At 36.9% G+C, this 15,233-nt stretch overlaps 2 protein-coding genes across 2 annotated transcripts; both read right to left on the bottom strand.

Moving 5' to 3' along the window:
* Positions 1 to 1,066: 1,066 nt before the first annotated feature.
* lrrc69 (leucine rich repeat containing 69) lies at positions 1,067 to 6,332 on the bottom strand. The gene is made up of 8 exons (XM_006636127.3): positions 6,085 to 6,332; positions 5,731 to 5,857; positions 5,324 to 5,396; positions 4,554 to 4,749; positions 4,140 to 4,211; positions 2,852 to 2,953; positions 2,008 to 2,187; positions 1,067 to 1,867 (listed from the first exon to the last, which is right to left on the bottom strand). Exons 1-8 carry the CDS (start codon positions 6,319 to 6,321, stop codon positions 1,655 to 1,657), a joined length of 1,200 nt encoding a protein of 399 aa, XP_006636190.3. The 5' UTR covers positions 6,322 to 6,332; the 3' UTR covers positions 1,067 to 1,654.
* A 1,198-nt stretch (positions 6,333 to 7,530) lies between these two features.
* otud6b (OTU deubiquitinase 6B) lies at positions 7,531 to 13,724 on the bottom strand. Its single transcript, XM_006635998.3, has 7 exons — positions 13,567 to 13,724; positions 13,036 to 13,187; positions 12,415 to 12,513; positions 11,791 to 12,103; positions 10,428 to 10,489; positions 9,803 to 9,909; positions 7,531 to 8,105 (listed from the first exon to the last, which is right to left on the bottom strand). The coding sequence occupies exons 1-7, from the start codon at positions 13,634 to 13,636 to the stop codon at positions 8,021 to 8,023; spliced, it is 888 nt and encodes a 295-aa protein (XP_006636061.2). The 5' UTR covers positions 13,637 to 13,724; the 3' UTR covers positions 7,531 to 8,020.
* Between the last annotated feature and the right edge of the window lie 1,509 nt (positions 13,725 to 15,233).

Here is a 15,233-nt window from a genome sequence, read left to right as displayed (position 1 = left end):
CTTATACTCTTAATTCAATTATTTCAAAGAGTGCCAATCCTTCTTATTCTGGAACTGTTAAGAAAACTAAATTGCGATGTTTTTAAAAAGACATTATGATATGTATATAAAGATTAGCATTAGTTACAGTACAGCTACAAATTATAAGTCCAAAATATTGATCCTGAGGATCAAAATAAAATTGTCACTCTTTTTAAGCATGTACGCTTTTACGAAGTACATTATACTGTATGTTTCAGGTGTCATGTTGATTAATTAATTATGCATGACTGGATCATGTTACACTTCAATGATTTTGACTGTTGCATAAACCACTGAACAGGCACATGTTTGTCCAGGCTCTGTGACAGGAAATGGACAGGATCCCACAAAACAGCATCTGCAACCTGCTACAAAGCATGTGTTGCAGATGTACAATTTGAATGGCTTCCAACACTGACCACACTTACTACTACCCCGTGCCATTCATAATATAATCTGTGTTCAGAGACATAATCAACATAATACATTTTCCTATGTCATCTCTCTTCAATAAAATCTCAGTGCACCTACAGTACCACATAAAACATTGTCATTTGCATAATAATATTGGTGCAGTTATCAATGATAGGCTTGTTTTGATGCTTTCTCTATATAGAGGGAGACAGTGTATAGACACAGATATACAGTATATGTCTGTCTATACAGTCGGTTTTTTACAGTCTCAGGAATTCCTTCGGGAATGTGTCTATGCCTGTGTTAGGTGACACATATAATTTCTCATACTTGGATGAAAACTCAGCCATCTTTTCTGTGTGACTGCTCAACTGTGGATGAATGCCCGTTGTGACTTGAATATTGACCTGTATTTATTGCATTAAAAAATTTAAAAAATCACCAAGGGCTTCAAATACTTTATATAATTTTTGCACCTTTGGCATTCATGTTACATGGTGCGCAGAAGAATGAAATCAAGCTAGCGGCAGTAATGCAAGACAATATTCTACAGTGAACCCAGGGCAGCAATGTATAATGAGCATCATGTGCCACAGTGGTGGGATTCTTTTAGACACAGAGGAATTGAGACTACAATCTGAAGAAACTTTTATGTATTCCATGAGGGTAAGGGCAACAGAATTGGTTCAAGGGAATTTCTAATGTGTGAATGTGCAAGTGTCTCATGCACTGGTACAATAACTGAAGATGAATCAGTGAATGAGCCTGAATCACGAGTCACTTCATAGAAAGATAAAAGATTAAAATAAGGATTAGGGTTAAATATTAAGGCTAGCTATAGTTAGACATACACAAAGGATCAAGGTTAAGGCTAGAATAAATGGTTAGGGATAAAGCTACAGTAGGAACCTCGGCATAGGGCTTTCTTTGTTGTTTGCAATATACAATTAGATTCAATTACTGCAATATAATATTCTGATGTATCACAATTACATATTTATAGATATAAAGTATCTATAATTGTTCATAAAAAGTCTGTTTGTGACCTCGATCTAATTAACTTTGGCTTCAGAACAAGAATACAAGGATATTAATATTTTAGTTATATTTAACACAGGTTGTTATTTATGCTTTAACCTTCTTATATTGATTATATCACATCTCTTTAATTTACTACATTTACTTAAAAAGGGGGAACAATCACGGGTGTTATCGAACATCAGAAGTAAATTAATATTGTATCAGTAGAGTTCCACACATGCTTCTCATACTGTGCCCAGCTGCCAAGGGGCCCTGTCCAGTTGTACTGCTTCTTCTTCTTCAGGGGACTGCAACCCTCATAATAAGCATGTCCACTTTTATTGAAGCATTTATATGAGCACAGCAACACTCTCACTGGTATGGTATGTAAGAGGCTTGCAAGTTTCATCTCCTGAAACAGGGAAATTGGAAAAATATTCAATTCTGGGGTAAACATGAATACTGGCTTTCAACTTTGTTGGTGATCAGTAAATCAAGTCCTCTCCACCCAAACGCAGATGGTTATGGTATCACTGCAAAATCAATTCATACCTTTTTCAGATTTACAAACTTCACACATTCCAGCCAAATGCCAAGAAAGCCCTGGGAACACACAGCACACTTCCCCCCTTGTGAGAGCACTGTCTTGAGTGCAGGATAGTGTGTGATGGCCTTGTGGACGACCGAGGATCTACTCCTGAGCTCCTTAAAAATACACCTTGCCGTGATTTCCTAACAAATCAAAACAGGAATGATGTAAATTAAAGATTGTGTTACATTTGACATTGCGACACGTTGGAGTCCACTGTATTTCATAGTAAGCTTTTAAGTTGTAAAAATATTAGTTCAATATAATCTCTTTAAAAACAACTTACTACATATGCTTCCTTACAAAACAATTTGTGCTCATTAATTATACCTCAATCCTATAAAACGGCATCCTTTAGAAGTGTTGTATTTACCCTCAGATTAACTCTGCTCTGTCTGCAATACAGCTCATGGAAAGTTTTTTTTTTATATAATGATTCATCCCAACAGATAGCACCAACTTTAGATAGCACTAAAGTTTCCAGGTGAACTGAATTCTCTCAGTTAACTCAGGTCTGCAGTTCCACAGATACTAAGATTTCTATGACATTAGCTAATGTATTTGAAACCTTCACCATTACTTACTGGGATGAATCTGTGCTCATTAATTTTTGAAAAGGTATCGATAATAAATACAAATACTCAAATTAAGCATGTTCTTTTAACAAAACAAATTGGTGAGTAACTGTTTAAAATTAAGAGTGCCAATAGTAACTATTATGAAAGGGAAACAACAGCAGCATTTCTGCAACATTAATCAATTCTACAGGTAGTCTTTTAAATAGGTTCTCACAGTTCTCTACAAGACCTTTAAAGATAGGACCTCCTCTTCTTGTTCAGACTCAACAAGCTCTTTCTGAAGCAAAGGGTTTTCTTCACAATACAGCTCTTCTAACTGTAGCTCCTGGAACTTGAGGCACAACAGAAATACTATATTCATACCATAAATGATAAGAATAATATGTTATTAATCACAACAATACCTCCTAAAACATTCTGTAGCAAATCACATGTACAAGGCTGTAATACAGTAAAATGCAATAATCCCACACAACAGTTTTCTAAATGCTTTATCCAATACGGGGCCACAGGGGAGCCAGAGTCTATCCTGGCAAGCTAACAGGTGCAAGGCAGAATTCACCCTGGATAGATGTTCAAGGCGCACACAGACACAAACGCACATTCACCGTGGCCAACTTCCAGAAGCCAATTAATCTCCCAGTCTGTCTTTGGGCCGTAGGAAGAAACCCATGCATACATGGGTAGAGCATGCAAATTCCATTCAAATAGTACCCCAAAAATCGACCCCAGCCCTCCAGTGCTGCCAAGCAACTATTAAATGGCATGCTCTAAAGCTGAAATGATGATATATTAGAAATCTTAGCCTTTGAGTTTAGGGGCCTAACCCTGAAACTAACTTTGATTAATTTGTTCATAACTATCATTTCATTAGACTGCACGTGCTGCATTTATACTTATAAATCAAATAATGCCATGCTTCGCTACTTTACAGAGATTTTTAAGGCATTAAAGTAATCGGGGGCTGCCAGACGGCTCAGCCAGTAAAGGCACTCATTCAGAGCGCAGAACGAGATCTGTGGACTTGATGAGAGCTGTTCAAAGTGTGTCATTGCCCAACTGCAGGAGAAATCCTCAACCTGTAGCACACAATGAGCTGAGTACTACAGGAATTGGCCGGCGATAAATATGTCTGGTCTCTCTCAGCTTTTCAGCAAATAGAAACTCCTATAGGTGCTGCGTACCTGCAGGCTTAACATAACATCTACAGAAGACCCAACACTCCTCCCACTGGTGCTAAACCTGCTGTAAGGCACTGTGGCTCTGCTGGTGGGTGTGGGGGTGTCTATGCATGTGCTTCTGCATAAGGACAAGTCACAGTACACCATCAAATTCAAATCTGGGGGTATAAAATCAATGGATGATGACAAATTTTAAATAAAAGGATTTTGCTGCACTTAAATGGATGCAAATTCATTAACAAATATCTGCATTAAATTAAAAACACTAAAAGGTTGCAATGCATCAGAGTAACTCCTGATAAAAAGCCATAGGAAAGCACGGTTGAAAAATCATACATCGGAAGGAAACATCCTCAATTGATTCCCTGCCACATCTATTACTTTAAGCTTTCTGAGCTTGTGAATCCCCTGTGGACAGAGAAAAAAAAAGAAATGTCAATTTTCATTTCTTACAAAGCAGAATATTCTAAGATACATTAAATGAATAATTTATCTCAGGCTGGTACTATATATCCACTGATGCAAAGCCTTGACCTTCCCTCTACCAAAACCCTGATGTTGTTTTATCATTACTAGATTAGAAACGAATCCTTTGCACTTTACTCAGTAAAAAGAACTAAAATTTAAGGCTCTATATTTTGAAAGGCATTTAAATAGATGAGAAATGGACCCAAGAGCATTTGTTGCAATTTTAATGCTTCTAAGTATAAGCAGAAATATATATCTCAAACAGTGGCATTTTGTACTTACTTCAGGAAGTCCATTAAGCTGGTTTCTTGCCAAGAAGAGCTTGGTAAGGTTTGTTAAAAAGCAGACCTCTTGTGGTAAGAGAGTGAGCCTGTTTCTGGCTACATGGAACTCAGACAGATTCTTCAGAAAACACAGTTCAAATGGTATGTCTTCCAGCTGATTGCTGTTCAGACTGAGGTATTCAAGGTTAATAAGCCTGAAACAAAAGGAAGGCCTCTATGACCCTGGAAAGAGCTGATGGCCTCCAACATATTGTTTCCCACAGTGCTAATTATACTCTCTACATTGTTACACATCTGAAGTACAAAACCGCTTTCAAATGTGAAAATTCTAAACTTAATCTAAACACTATGATACTTTTACAGCATATGTATCTTTACACATCCATTTTAATAATATAGTTTCATAAACTATAATAATTAAAAACTGAAAAACAACAGAAAAATGTTTAGACAGGTAGTTAAAAATAATATTAAACTATCCTACAATTCATTGTATAGCCTACATTAAGAATTAACATAAACCAATCAGCTCAAACTATTATTATTAGGTTTCATGAACCTTACAGTAAGAAATACAAAGCACTTATAACAACACTAGAATGGAATAGAAAATGCCCTCTCATTTTTCATGCTATTTAGCAAATTACAAAGTCAGTTTGGCTTTGTGTATTGAGGACGCCTTGTATAGCCTCGATTCTGAATGTACTGTTGACCTATAATCCTCCTGAGTCACTCGGACAAAAACACAGTCAAGTTAAGTATCCATACCTGTGGACTTCTGCGGGAATAACTCGAACCTTATTGTGGTTTAGATTGAGAAACTTAAGATTTGAGAGTCCCTCTGTAAAACACGATTTTGAAATTGTGATTTAAAGAAAGAATGGCTGTTCTACCCCTCGCTCTTTTCACACCTTAACAGTAAACCACTACTAAGAATCAATAAACGGATTTTGAGCAATATACAGTATATAATTAACTGTAAACATTGCGTTTCTTTACTCCAACTATAGCATTCATTTTTATAAATCCAATACGTTCTGTACATAGATCTGTAAATGTAATCTCTTTTTTAGTTGTACTATAAAATAATATTTATTAGAAGTTATATTGGCTTTCCAACATTTTCTAAATTTCCTGTTAAACCTGGCTTCTTTAACTTCCGCTGGCAAACATACCGAACACTTCTGAGGGTATTTTTTCAATGCGATTCCCAAACAGGTGAAGCTTCCTCAATGACCTGAGATGCGTCAAGACCACCGGCACCTCCTCCAAGACATTGTTGCCTAAATTGAGTTCAGTCAGCTGACAGAGAGGAAGAAGAAAGGTTCATCGTTAACAAAACGAGATATTTAATCAATAAAAGAGACTTAGATCATATCTAATGAAATCGATTTTATATTTGTGAAATGAAGAGTTTTATTTAAAATGCAGTGTAGCTGCCCCTGTTCAAGAAATAGGTTAAATTAAAAATACACCATCGAAGACGAGCAATAGTTTCCTACATTAAGTTCATTGCACCCTGCACTCACATTGATCAGCGTTTGTACTTCGCACGGAAGCGTAGCAATAAAGTTGTTTTTCAGCTGTAAAGTCGAAAGGGACATTAACTTCGCGACGGCCGTAGGAACCTGGTGTATTTTCTTAGAGTTCAAGTTTAAAGATCTGGCATTCCCCTTTATGGCCCTCAGTACCAAACTGTCTGCCATATTCCCAAACCGCTGCAGAGTCACAAAATACTCCACGGCGCCCTCGTCCTTCTCGCGCATCTGCCCTCTACTTCCGCACCGACTGACAGCTTGGCTGTCTCCTTGGAAACCGCGACACGCGCCGCTCCAAACTCACTCATCTCTAACCAGAGTGAGACTGAGTCGCCCCCTAGTGGCCTGAGTGCATTCGTTTTATAGCCTTTATTACTACCACCTTGTAACCAGTCTCAAGGAGAAAATACTGTACAGGAGGGGGGGATTTAAAATAATTTAATAATGCATATAGCGTTTAAAACATATCCGTATGTCGTGAAGAAGTCACAGTTTAATGGCTGGTCTAATCAAGGTCTAATCCTGTTTCGAGTGCTAAGCACTGTTACTGCCAGCCTAAAAGACACAAACTTTTTCTCCCATGAAGACGAACCACGGGCATCAAGTGCATCAAACATTGTTGCTTACCCTGCAGTTACTGTTTAAAAAAAAAACATGAATGATAGAGGTGTAGTAAAATCTCTTTTCAATGTTGTTCTGCCGAAGACTGTAAAATCTGGTGGGTATGAACTAAAAAGAACTGGCTCTTCTAAATTCAAAAATAGACTTACGCCTAAAGCTTGACCAGTGGAGGAAAAAGGCATATCAAAATGTTAATTTACTCTTATTTTCTCTCACATGAGTTTAAATGTTTTCTTGATGGAATAATTAGCCCTGCACAAAATCTCAAAGACCAAGGAACATCGGACAGCACAAAACATTTCATGGGAATGAAATGTCAGAAATTAAAGAAAAATATAGAAAAGGTAAACCACCTACTGTAGTTCTTTGTAGAAAATGTGTGCAAGTGTGAGTTGTAGCCCTGCTTATTGGAGTTCTGTAAACTGAACATCATGATGCTGACCTCAGTTCATACTCCTCCAGCACAGGAGTGCAGTGGCTAATAGCAAACCACCAATGACAGGCTGACACAACCCAAAGTGAAGCCCAAACGCAGAAATCAAGTTTACCAACTTAACATCCACTGTGTACATGTCGTATGATGGAAAATGACAATATAATATCTGAATAGCAGGGCCTTTGGATTAAGGAGTACATATCCAGATTGCTAGACATTTCCTTTGTAAATTATGAGGGGAAAAGGCAAGACTATAACCAGGACTGTAAAACTGACAATTCATCCTCTTCCCACTTCTAATCAAAATAAGGACATTGCAAATTGAGTAAAAAGAAGAAAAAAAACATTTAAGTTTCAAGGAAAAGATCATTCCAAGTATGGAAATGTTAAAGGTTTTTATTTTATACAACCTTAAAACATTGGTATACATCATGTATGACTGGATAAAAGATGACACAGAGTACAAAATACTCTAAAATATTAAATGCTGTTAAATACTGCTGTAACTCGGCTCATTTAGACTTCAATTGCAACATGTGATTCTTAAGGAACCCATCTTTCCAAGCCAGGATTAAAGCAGACAGAAAATTCATTTTTGTCTCTTTTTCTTTCCAAATTAATTCCAAATAAAAACAGTAAGCCATTTCTGACTTAAGGGACATACTCACATGGTTCATTCTCTTCTTATTTGAAATACAGTACTAAATATACATGATACATTCTTGTTCTCCTAACAGTGTCCACATTGTGTTGACCTTTTTAACGATTAAAATTTAGTATTTACACTGTTCTTGGGACAAGATGTGTGATATGTTGTGAGTGTACCTTCATAACATTGGACAATGTTAGTGAAGAAAATGTGAATTTGTTTCAGCTATCCTCTTCGTTTGTTTCTTCCTTTAAGGGCTCTACAGAACTGTAATGTTCTCCCAGTCCATATGCATGCCTCATATATCTGGAAAAAAACAGAAATATCACAAACAATTCAAACATTCTGACATCCTTTAGAATCCTCTAAACATATTGTGCCATCTACTGGTCATTCATATATTCACAGTAATATATAATTGAACACTAGACAGAAATGTACTTTTTTGTTACATTACTTTTTAATGTTGGTAGATGTTGTGTTAATTGTGTCTGCCTGGCCAACACTAATTCATCAGCCATACCAATAAAGCTTGTTTAACTGAACTGAAAATTATTCACATCTGAAATATGTGAACAAGGGTGCAAATAAACCCTTCTTTCATACTTACACCTACAAATGCTCCATTATTATTTTTCATATAAATACTGTAATCCATGAAATCATTTAGATAGACCTTGGATTCAGATAACATATCACCAGGTCCTTTCCAAAGGAGCAGTCAGAGTCAGAAGGCACACTAAGGTGACCATAATGAAATTAGGTAGTGTTTCAAGCTTGGCAACAGGTGCACTGCGGGTTTGTTATTTTCTGTTCAACATGGGACTTCTGAAAGTATCTGGGGTAGTTAAAAGGAAAAAATGCACATGAGTTGCTATATGAGCAAAAACTGGCTTGAACAGAAAACCGGAGGAAAAAAAAACTCTCCCATTGCTGCTTCTGTCTGGAAGCATATTTTATTCATCGAACATATGGTAGCATTTTAACATGCAGAATGTACATATGGGCACTCATCCCATTTTAAAACCACCCTAACACGCACATTTGTTCTGTAATATTTCATAGGACTGAAAGTGCACCAATCTGCCCATAGTGGAAACCTAATTAAAGCACAACTGAACCAAATTTGTCAAACATTTCTTCGGTGTCTTTAAACTGAGTGACACCATGTTGCACTCTTTCTAAGATAGTGAGCCAAAATACTTAAAGTAAACAAAATATTAAAACTAAACTCTGAAAGCCCAGATTACAGATTGCCAATTCTGATCATGGCTGTTACTCTCAAACTGCTCCTGATATCACCTGTTCTTTAAGTATTAGGCAGCACTATGGTCTACCTAATCAATTAAGCAAGCAATTTGTTTGGTAATAGAGAACTATAGTCTTGAAGATGGAAGGACACTCAATTTTAACAATTACCTGTTTGATATTTATATTAAATACCTGAATTTCCCTGAATACCTGCAATTAAATAAGTCCTATAAGGACTTAAACAGTCTTCTGAATATAAACAGTCTTCTGAAAATCTATACAGACTATATCATGTACTCAACATTCATTGAACAAGCAACAGCCACACAGCACAGAAGATCAGGCACAGATGTGAGAAATAGATTGCATTAAGGAAGAAATGTCCATAAATCAAATGTTCCAAATCCAGAGCAAAATTAAACCAGGATACCAAGTTTCACAGCCTTACTCTTAAATTAACGATATCACTTATGCATACAGAAGTTAAGCAATTTAAAAGAAGTGAGCAAAAATTTGATGTTGCTAATCGGAGCTACACATAAGCATCCATAAGGGATATTATTTGAATTTTAGGAAATAATCAGAGAAAATGTGCATTTTGTTTTAAATTATGTGAGCCAATGTGCAGCTTCTGTTTCTTCAAAGGACTTCATACATGCTGTAGACTGTAGATGTATAGATTATTACTTAGTTTCCCTCTCAATTTAGCAAAATTCACCTGATCATTTAATAAAGCCTTATAGCTTACTTACATTAGAGTAATTGGGGCTTTCTCATATTCATCACCAATAACTACTACAGGGGAGTCTGCTTGGATGACCTCTATTGGCATCTGAAGAATGTGTGTCAAAGCTCGCAGCTGTATTGTTAGAAAGAAAACACAACAAAATCACACCAATGTGCAGTAAAACAATTTTACAAGGGTTTTGTGACCATGCACTGCAAAATATGAATACAACTACATCGAGTCACTTATGTACAGATGAATAACAAATTAGTTCTGCAAACTCTCTTAGGATTTAAATGCAAATAAAGGTAGATGAGAATTGTGCAAGGTTTTCATTCTTCCAGGGCCATAGAAACAGTTCACTGTCAGAGATGCTCTCCACAATATATAGATTACAGGTTGTTCTTACAAAATAATGCCATTTCTCAGGAAGTAATGTGCTGGAAAACCACATACTCTCCTTGGTAGGAGGAAAACACAATAGTGAACACATTTTTTATCGCAAGATAAACTGATATGAGCAGACATCCTATTACTGCACCATGCATGTTCTTCAGTCAACAACTGCTCTGTGTTAACTGAAGTCACTGGCTCTTTTGCAAGACGCAAATCAAAGAGACGGCCCCATTTATAAGAAGGGATTTTCTTACCTCTAGCTGTCCTCCCCAGGCTGCTGTGTTGGCCACATCATTACAGTAATTCTCAAACTCGTCTGGAAAGAGAGTCTCAATTTTAATACCACATCAGGCATGTTCTTTTCTTTTATTTTGCCTCAGGGAGGCATATCTATCATTAATGCTTTTTAAGTTTAAGAAGCATGTTTTAACATATTTAAATTCTGGATTTACCATATGCTATATTACAATAATTATAACTCTTTAGAAGCACCGAGCTCCAACAAAACACAAAACAACAAATAGATCACAAACATATTTAAAAGATATTCATGGGAAGTTCTGACAGTGAGTTCATAAGCAGACCATACACAAGTCTAGTTCGACAATTTATTACTTTTCATTTTTCGTATCAAAATCTGATGAATAACAAAAGCACGTTAGCATCTTTGAAAGTCAAAACCTATGATGGTAGTCTGATTTGTTTTTAATTGCTTAGTGTGCATTTTTTAGTTCTGATTGCAAATCCTACAAGCCCACCCTTAAATCCTTGAATTATAAAGACATATAAATGGAATTCTAACATCTTGAATAGTGCTCATTGTATGTTATAATCGATTAGCAGTCTGTTATATGTCATGCTCTTAATTAACAGTAATAAATTATAGTAAAAAGTGGCAAGAGCCCACACAGACTGTCGAATCCTTGCTGGACAAAAATCCTGGGATATACCAGCTATTAGCAATTAATCATTTTTTAGCCTCTGTCTTATATTTTTACATTTACACATAACATATTACCTCCATCTGAAACATGGCTAGTCATCAGTTTGTTTAATTAGGCATTTTATTTATTAAAATGTAGCAATTTAATCATGATTAGAATGTTGTAGGAAAGATCTCGGTTTTTTTACATATGTGGCATTCAATGTTTTAAAAATTCTGTAAAAGAAAACAAAAACAAACATTGTTGCTTCACAAGTCCCTGTCGATATTCCAAATGCCTAAGATATCCTGCTAAGATAATGAAGCCTCAACCTTTTTGTTTTCTCATTATTTAGCATAGGAAAATAAACCTAAAATGTCAGTTTTCCGATTCAAACTCTTCTGTGAGAATGGGAAAGCTATATATAGACATTTTAATTTTGTTACACACTCTTGATTTGGAGTCCCGAAATTGCATGTTTTCCACATCTCCGCTCACTCACTCACTCACACACACACCTCAAAGAGGCGAATGAGAAAGCTTAAAATAAATGTAAAAATCATGCAATCCATTGAACATTCACACTTTCATTAAATGTCAAACATCTAAAATATTATACAAAAACTAAAACTGCGTCTACAAAATGGCAGAGATGTTTCCAGGATTTGACTGGTCACCACCTGGACAGCCCTACCTGGTGTGTATATGTCGCCTGTGTTCGGGTTGGTTAGGAAAGGCAGGAAGTCATCGATGTGACTTCGCATGTATTGAGCAGTGCGACCTCGGAGCTGCTCCAGGCTGTAGGAGCCGCCTCTCTCCTGCAGCTGGTCCTCCACTGCCCGGTACATGCAGTGCCCGTCAGAGGGGATGTGCTTGATTTGCAGCTGCCTTTCGGCCAGCATCTTGGAAAGCTTCTGCTGCTCCAGGTGTCGGGATCCTGAGAGGTTCTCAATTTCAGCTTCTGCAATTCTGGTCTCCCGCTCCTTTTCCAAAGCTGCCTTCTTGTCCTGGAGAGATTGAAGGCCATTACAGCTATTTCTAACTACCAAGACAACAGCCTTAATGAAATGACCCCAAAGAACTTCTCTCGTTTCTAACCCTTCTTCTGCTCTTATGAAGGAAAACCACAAAACTAGACAAATTGTAGACATTTACAAATGAAGAAAAAAAACACTTTATGATACCCAGTCCTTTACAGGATTTGCCTGTGCTCGCAGAAATTGCTTGACACTGATGACAAACGTTTCCATATTTAAATTGAAATACTTCTGATGTTGGGCACAACCCCTCATCTCGGAAACAAAGCACCTGTTCTCACCCTTCTCTTCTGGGCTTTGGAAACTCGAGTTTGCTTAACATCTTTTTGCTCTTCACTGTCTAAGACCAGGTTTTCTAGTCCATTAGCAGCCACGTCTTCCTGAAAAACACAAACAATTTAATACAGAATAATTTACTGAAATAAACTCTTGACCATATGGAATTCCGAATGCAACCAGAACCTTACCAAATTCACACACACACAGAGAAATTCTGGTTTTTTGCTGCATTGTGCACGTTTTGCATCACTTCATACTACAGTCCAAGACACAAATGAACAACATAAGGTACTATAAACTACACAAAACAGTGTTTAAACGGGTATAGTCAACCAGCAATAATATACATACAACATAAGCAATAATTAAAAAATAATTAAAAGTAATGCACAATGCTGCAGATAAATGACTACATGTTAAGTTTGTGATATTTTACAGAATCATACAGATTTATCCACGACAAGGATAACATGGTAATGCAAAGTCAAACACACTGATTCATACATTATACTCTTTGACAGCTTTCTGTAAAACTGTGTGTAAAAAAGTGTAAAAACAGAAAGCTACAGGCGACCTAAGTAAAAATTGAATCGATAGTAACTCGTTTGTAGGGATGTACCTACCGTGTCTGTAGCCACAGTATCCTTCAGCTGTTTCAGCTCTTCTTCGTGTTTTTGTGTCAGCTCAGCTTCCAGCTTTGCGATTTCTTCAGTAAGCTGTTTTCTCCTCTTTTTGTCATTCTTGGGCACAGCGTTCTTCATACTCTGGATCTTAGCTGTGTAAAAAGAGGCACACTTTACCATGAAGACTGAAGTCATAACAAAAAGCGATCAAATTAATTCAATTCAAAATTAACGCCCACTAAATCGCATAACTCTTTTATTATAATTAAAGGTAATGGAACAGTCTACGTTTTAAAACTGTGTTGGCGACAGTGTTCATAACACAAAAAAAACGATTAAAATTACTCTTGAGGCAAAACAATTCTCATATATAATGACTCACAATGTTTTCGAAGCTATAAGCAAGCCCCGGTTTACAGTTCTTACATGAATCCTACCACAAACCAAAGCCTTACCATGCAAGAAAGCTAAAACTGATTCTATTTAAAGATATTCAGATTAAGCTCTGCACAAAACAACTCACTAATTCACCTTGTAAATCTTTCTTCTCTTTCCGATGCTGCTTACTAATAAGCTCTTCTGCTTTTTCCACTTCTTCCATATTTCCTTTTGGGTTTTTAATTAATAATCAGATCACAAGTTTGCTAATCAACACCATGCTGCTAGCTTCTTTCCACTTTCACCTCTCCTCTCGCAAAACTATTGGCTTAAAGATGTAATCACATGGGACACATTAGCCAATAAAAATGGGTAGTGCGTGACGTAGCGTCTGTCGCAGAGATTTATGGGTACTGTAGTGTCAACAACAGGTTATCTAGTGGCTTGAGATCGTCAGGTCTTTAAAGCAAGACTAAAAGGGAAAACGAGGTTAGTGGACAAGTGTGCAGCCCAGGGTGTTTCTCTCTTCTGTTCCCGAGGAACCCCTATTCTAAATTACCATTTCTAATTTCGCCATGTAACTCTTCTGGCTGCTTGCTTAGACTCAATCAATTCAATCAACCAATCATTCAAAGTTTATTATCAAATACACAACAGCACAGCGTGCAGCAGTAGTTGCTGGCAATGGAATGTCTTTCCTGCGAGCACACCGGGTGGATAGAAATCACAAAATTAAAGTTACAAAATTAATTTTACATAATAATACATAACAGTGCAATAGAAATCGAATAAAATAAACTCAGAACTCAGGCTGTATTCCTCCAATTACTGCTTAACCATACACTTTATAAAGAGGAATTAAAAGGTATTTTCAAATGACAACTTTATTTCAGATGGAGATAATGATGCGCAAAGGGAACCAAACTCTTGTGCAGGACGTGTCTATTTCTAATACATCTCACTGGGGGGGGGACATTGCAAACTAAAAATCGTCATATGCTGAACGCGGAGACAACTGGGTTTTGCATTTACAGTATCTTTGCGGAATCCGCTTGGAAAGGCATTTTGTTCTGTCTCGCTGTGTGACGTCTGCGTTTGAGAAGACACAGGCCGCTCTTGATTCCGAACGCGCTTCGTCATATGACTACCACGAGACCGGGTCCAACCACGCTGCACGGGGGTCCGTGACGTATTTCCTGCTGCTGGAGGCTGGAGGTGGGAATGTGCTGGTTGCAACTTTTCCAGATGTTTAAGGCTAAACGTGATCCTATAGGGTCTTTATAACAACATTCTACTATTTTATTTTAATTGTATTTATATCATTCTGTTCCCCTCCCCTCAAAAACTTAATAAAATACGGAACCTGATTCGAACTTTTATTCCAAGGCTATCGAAGTCGTACAGCTGTACACTTCAGATAACCAAATAATACATTAAAACCCCTAAAACTTTTTTTTGCTGGGATGGAGAGCGGGACTGGATATAAGACATGTGATCAATGTAATGGTGAGATTAAAGATGAAAGAGAACAAGAAGCAGCAATTCTATACAAACATACTGTACATATAAAACACGAGAGTTTAATTTCCTTGAGAGTTTAAGGTCCTTGTCAAGGGGTACGTTTTTTTAATGAACAACCCCGTTTTTTTCTGTTTTACTAACGTCTCCTGTCTTTCAGTAGTCCTGTACAGAGGTCCCACTATATACAACCACTGCCTGTTTAACGCTCTCTGTTGACCGATGCTGATTTATTATAAGCGTCCTGTACACTGTAGATATTACATAGATATTCTTTATATATATACACATTCTAACAGAAA

Source organism: Lepisosteus oculatus, chromosome 10 (genome assembly GCF_040954835.1).
Source record: "Lepisosteus oculatus isolate fLepOcu1 chromosome 10, fLepOcu1.hap2, whole genome shotgun sequence".
In the NCBI taxonomy this organism is placed as follows: Eukaryota; Metazoa; Chordata; class Actinopteri; order Semionotiformes; family Lepisosteidae; genus Lepisosteus; species Lepisosteus oculatus.
This window is presented reverse-complemented; position numbering and strand designations above follow the sequence as displayed.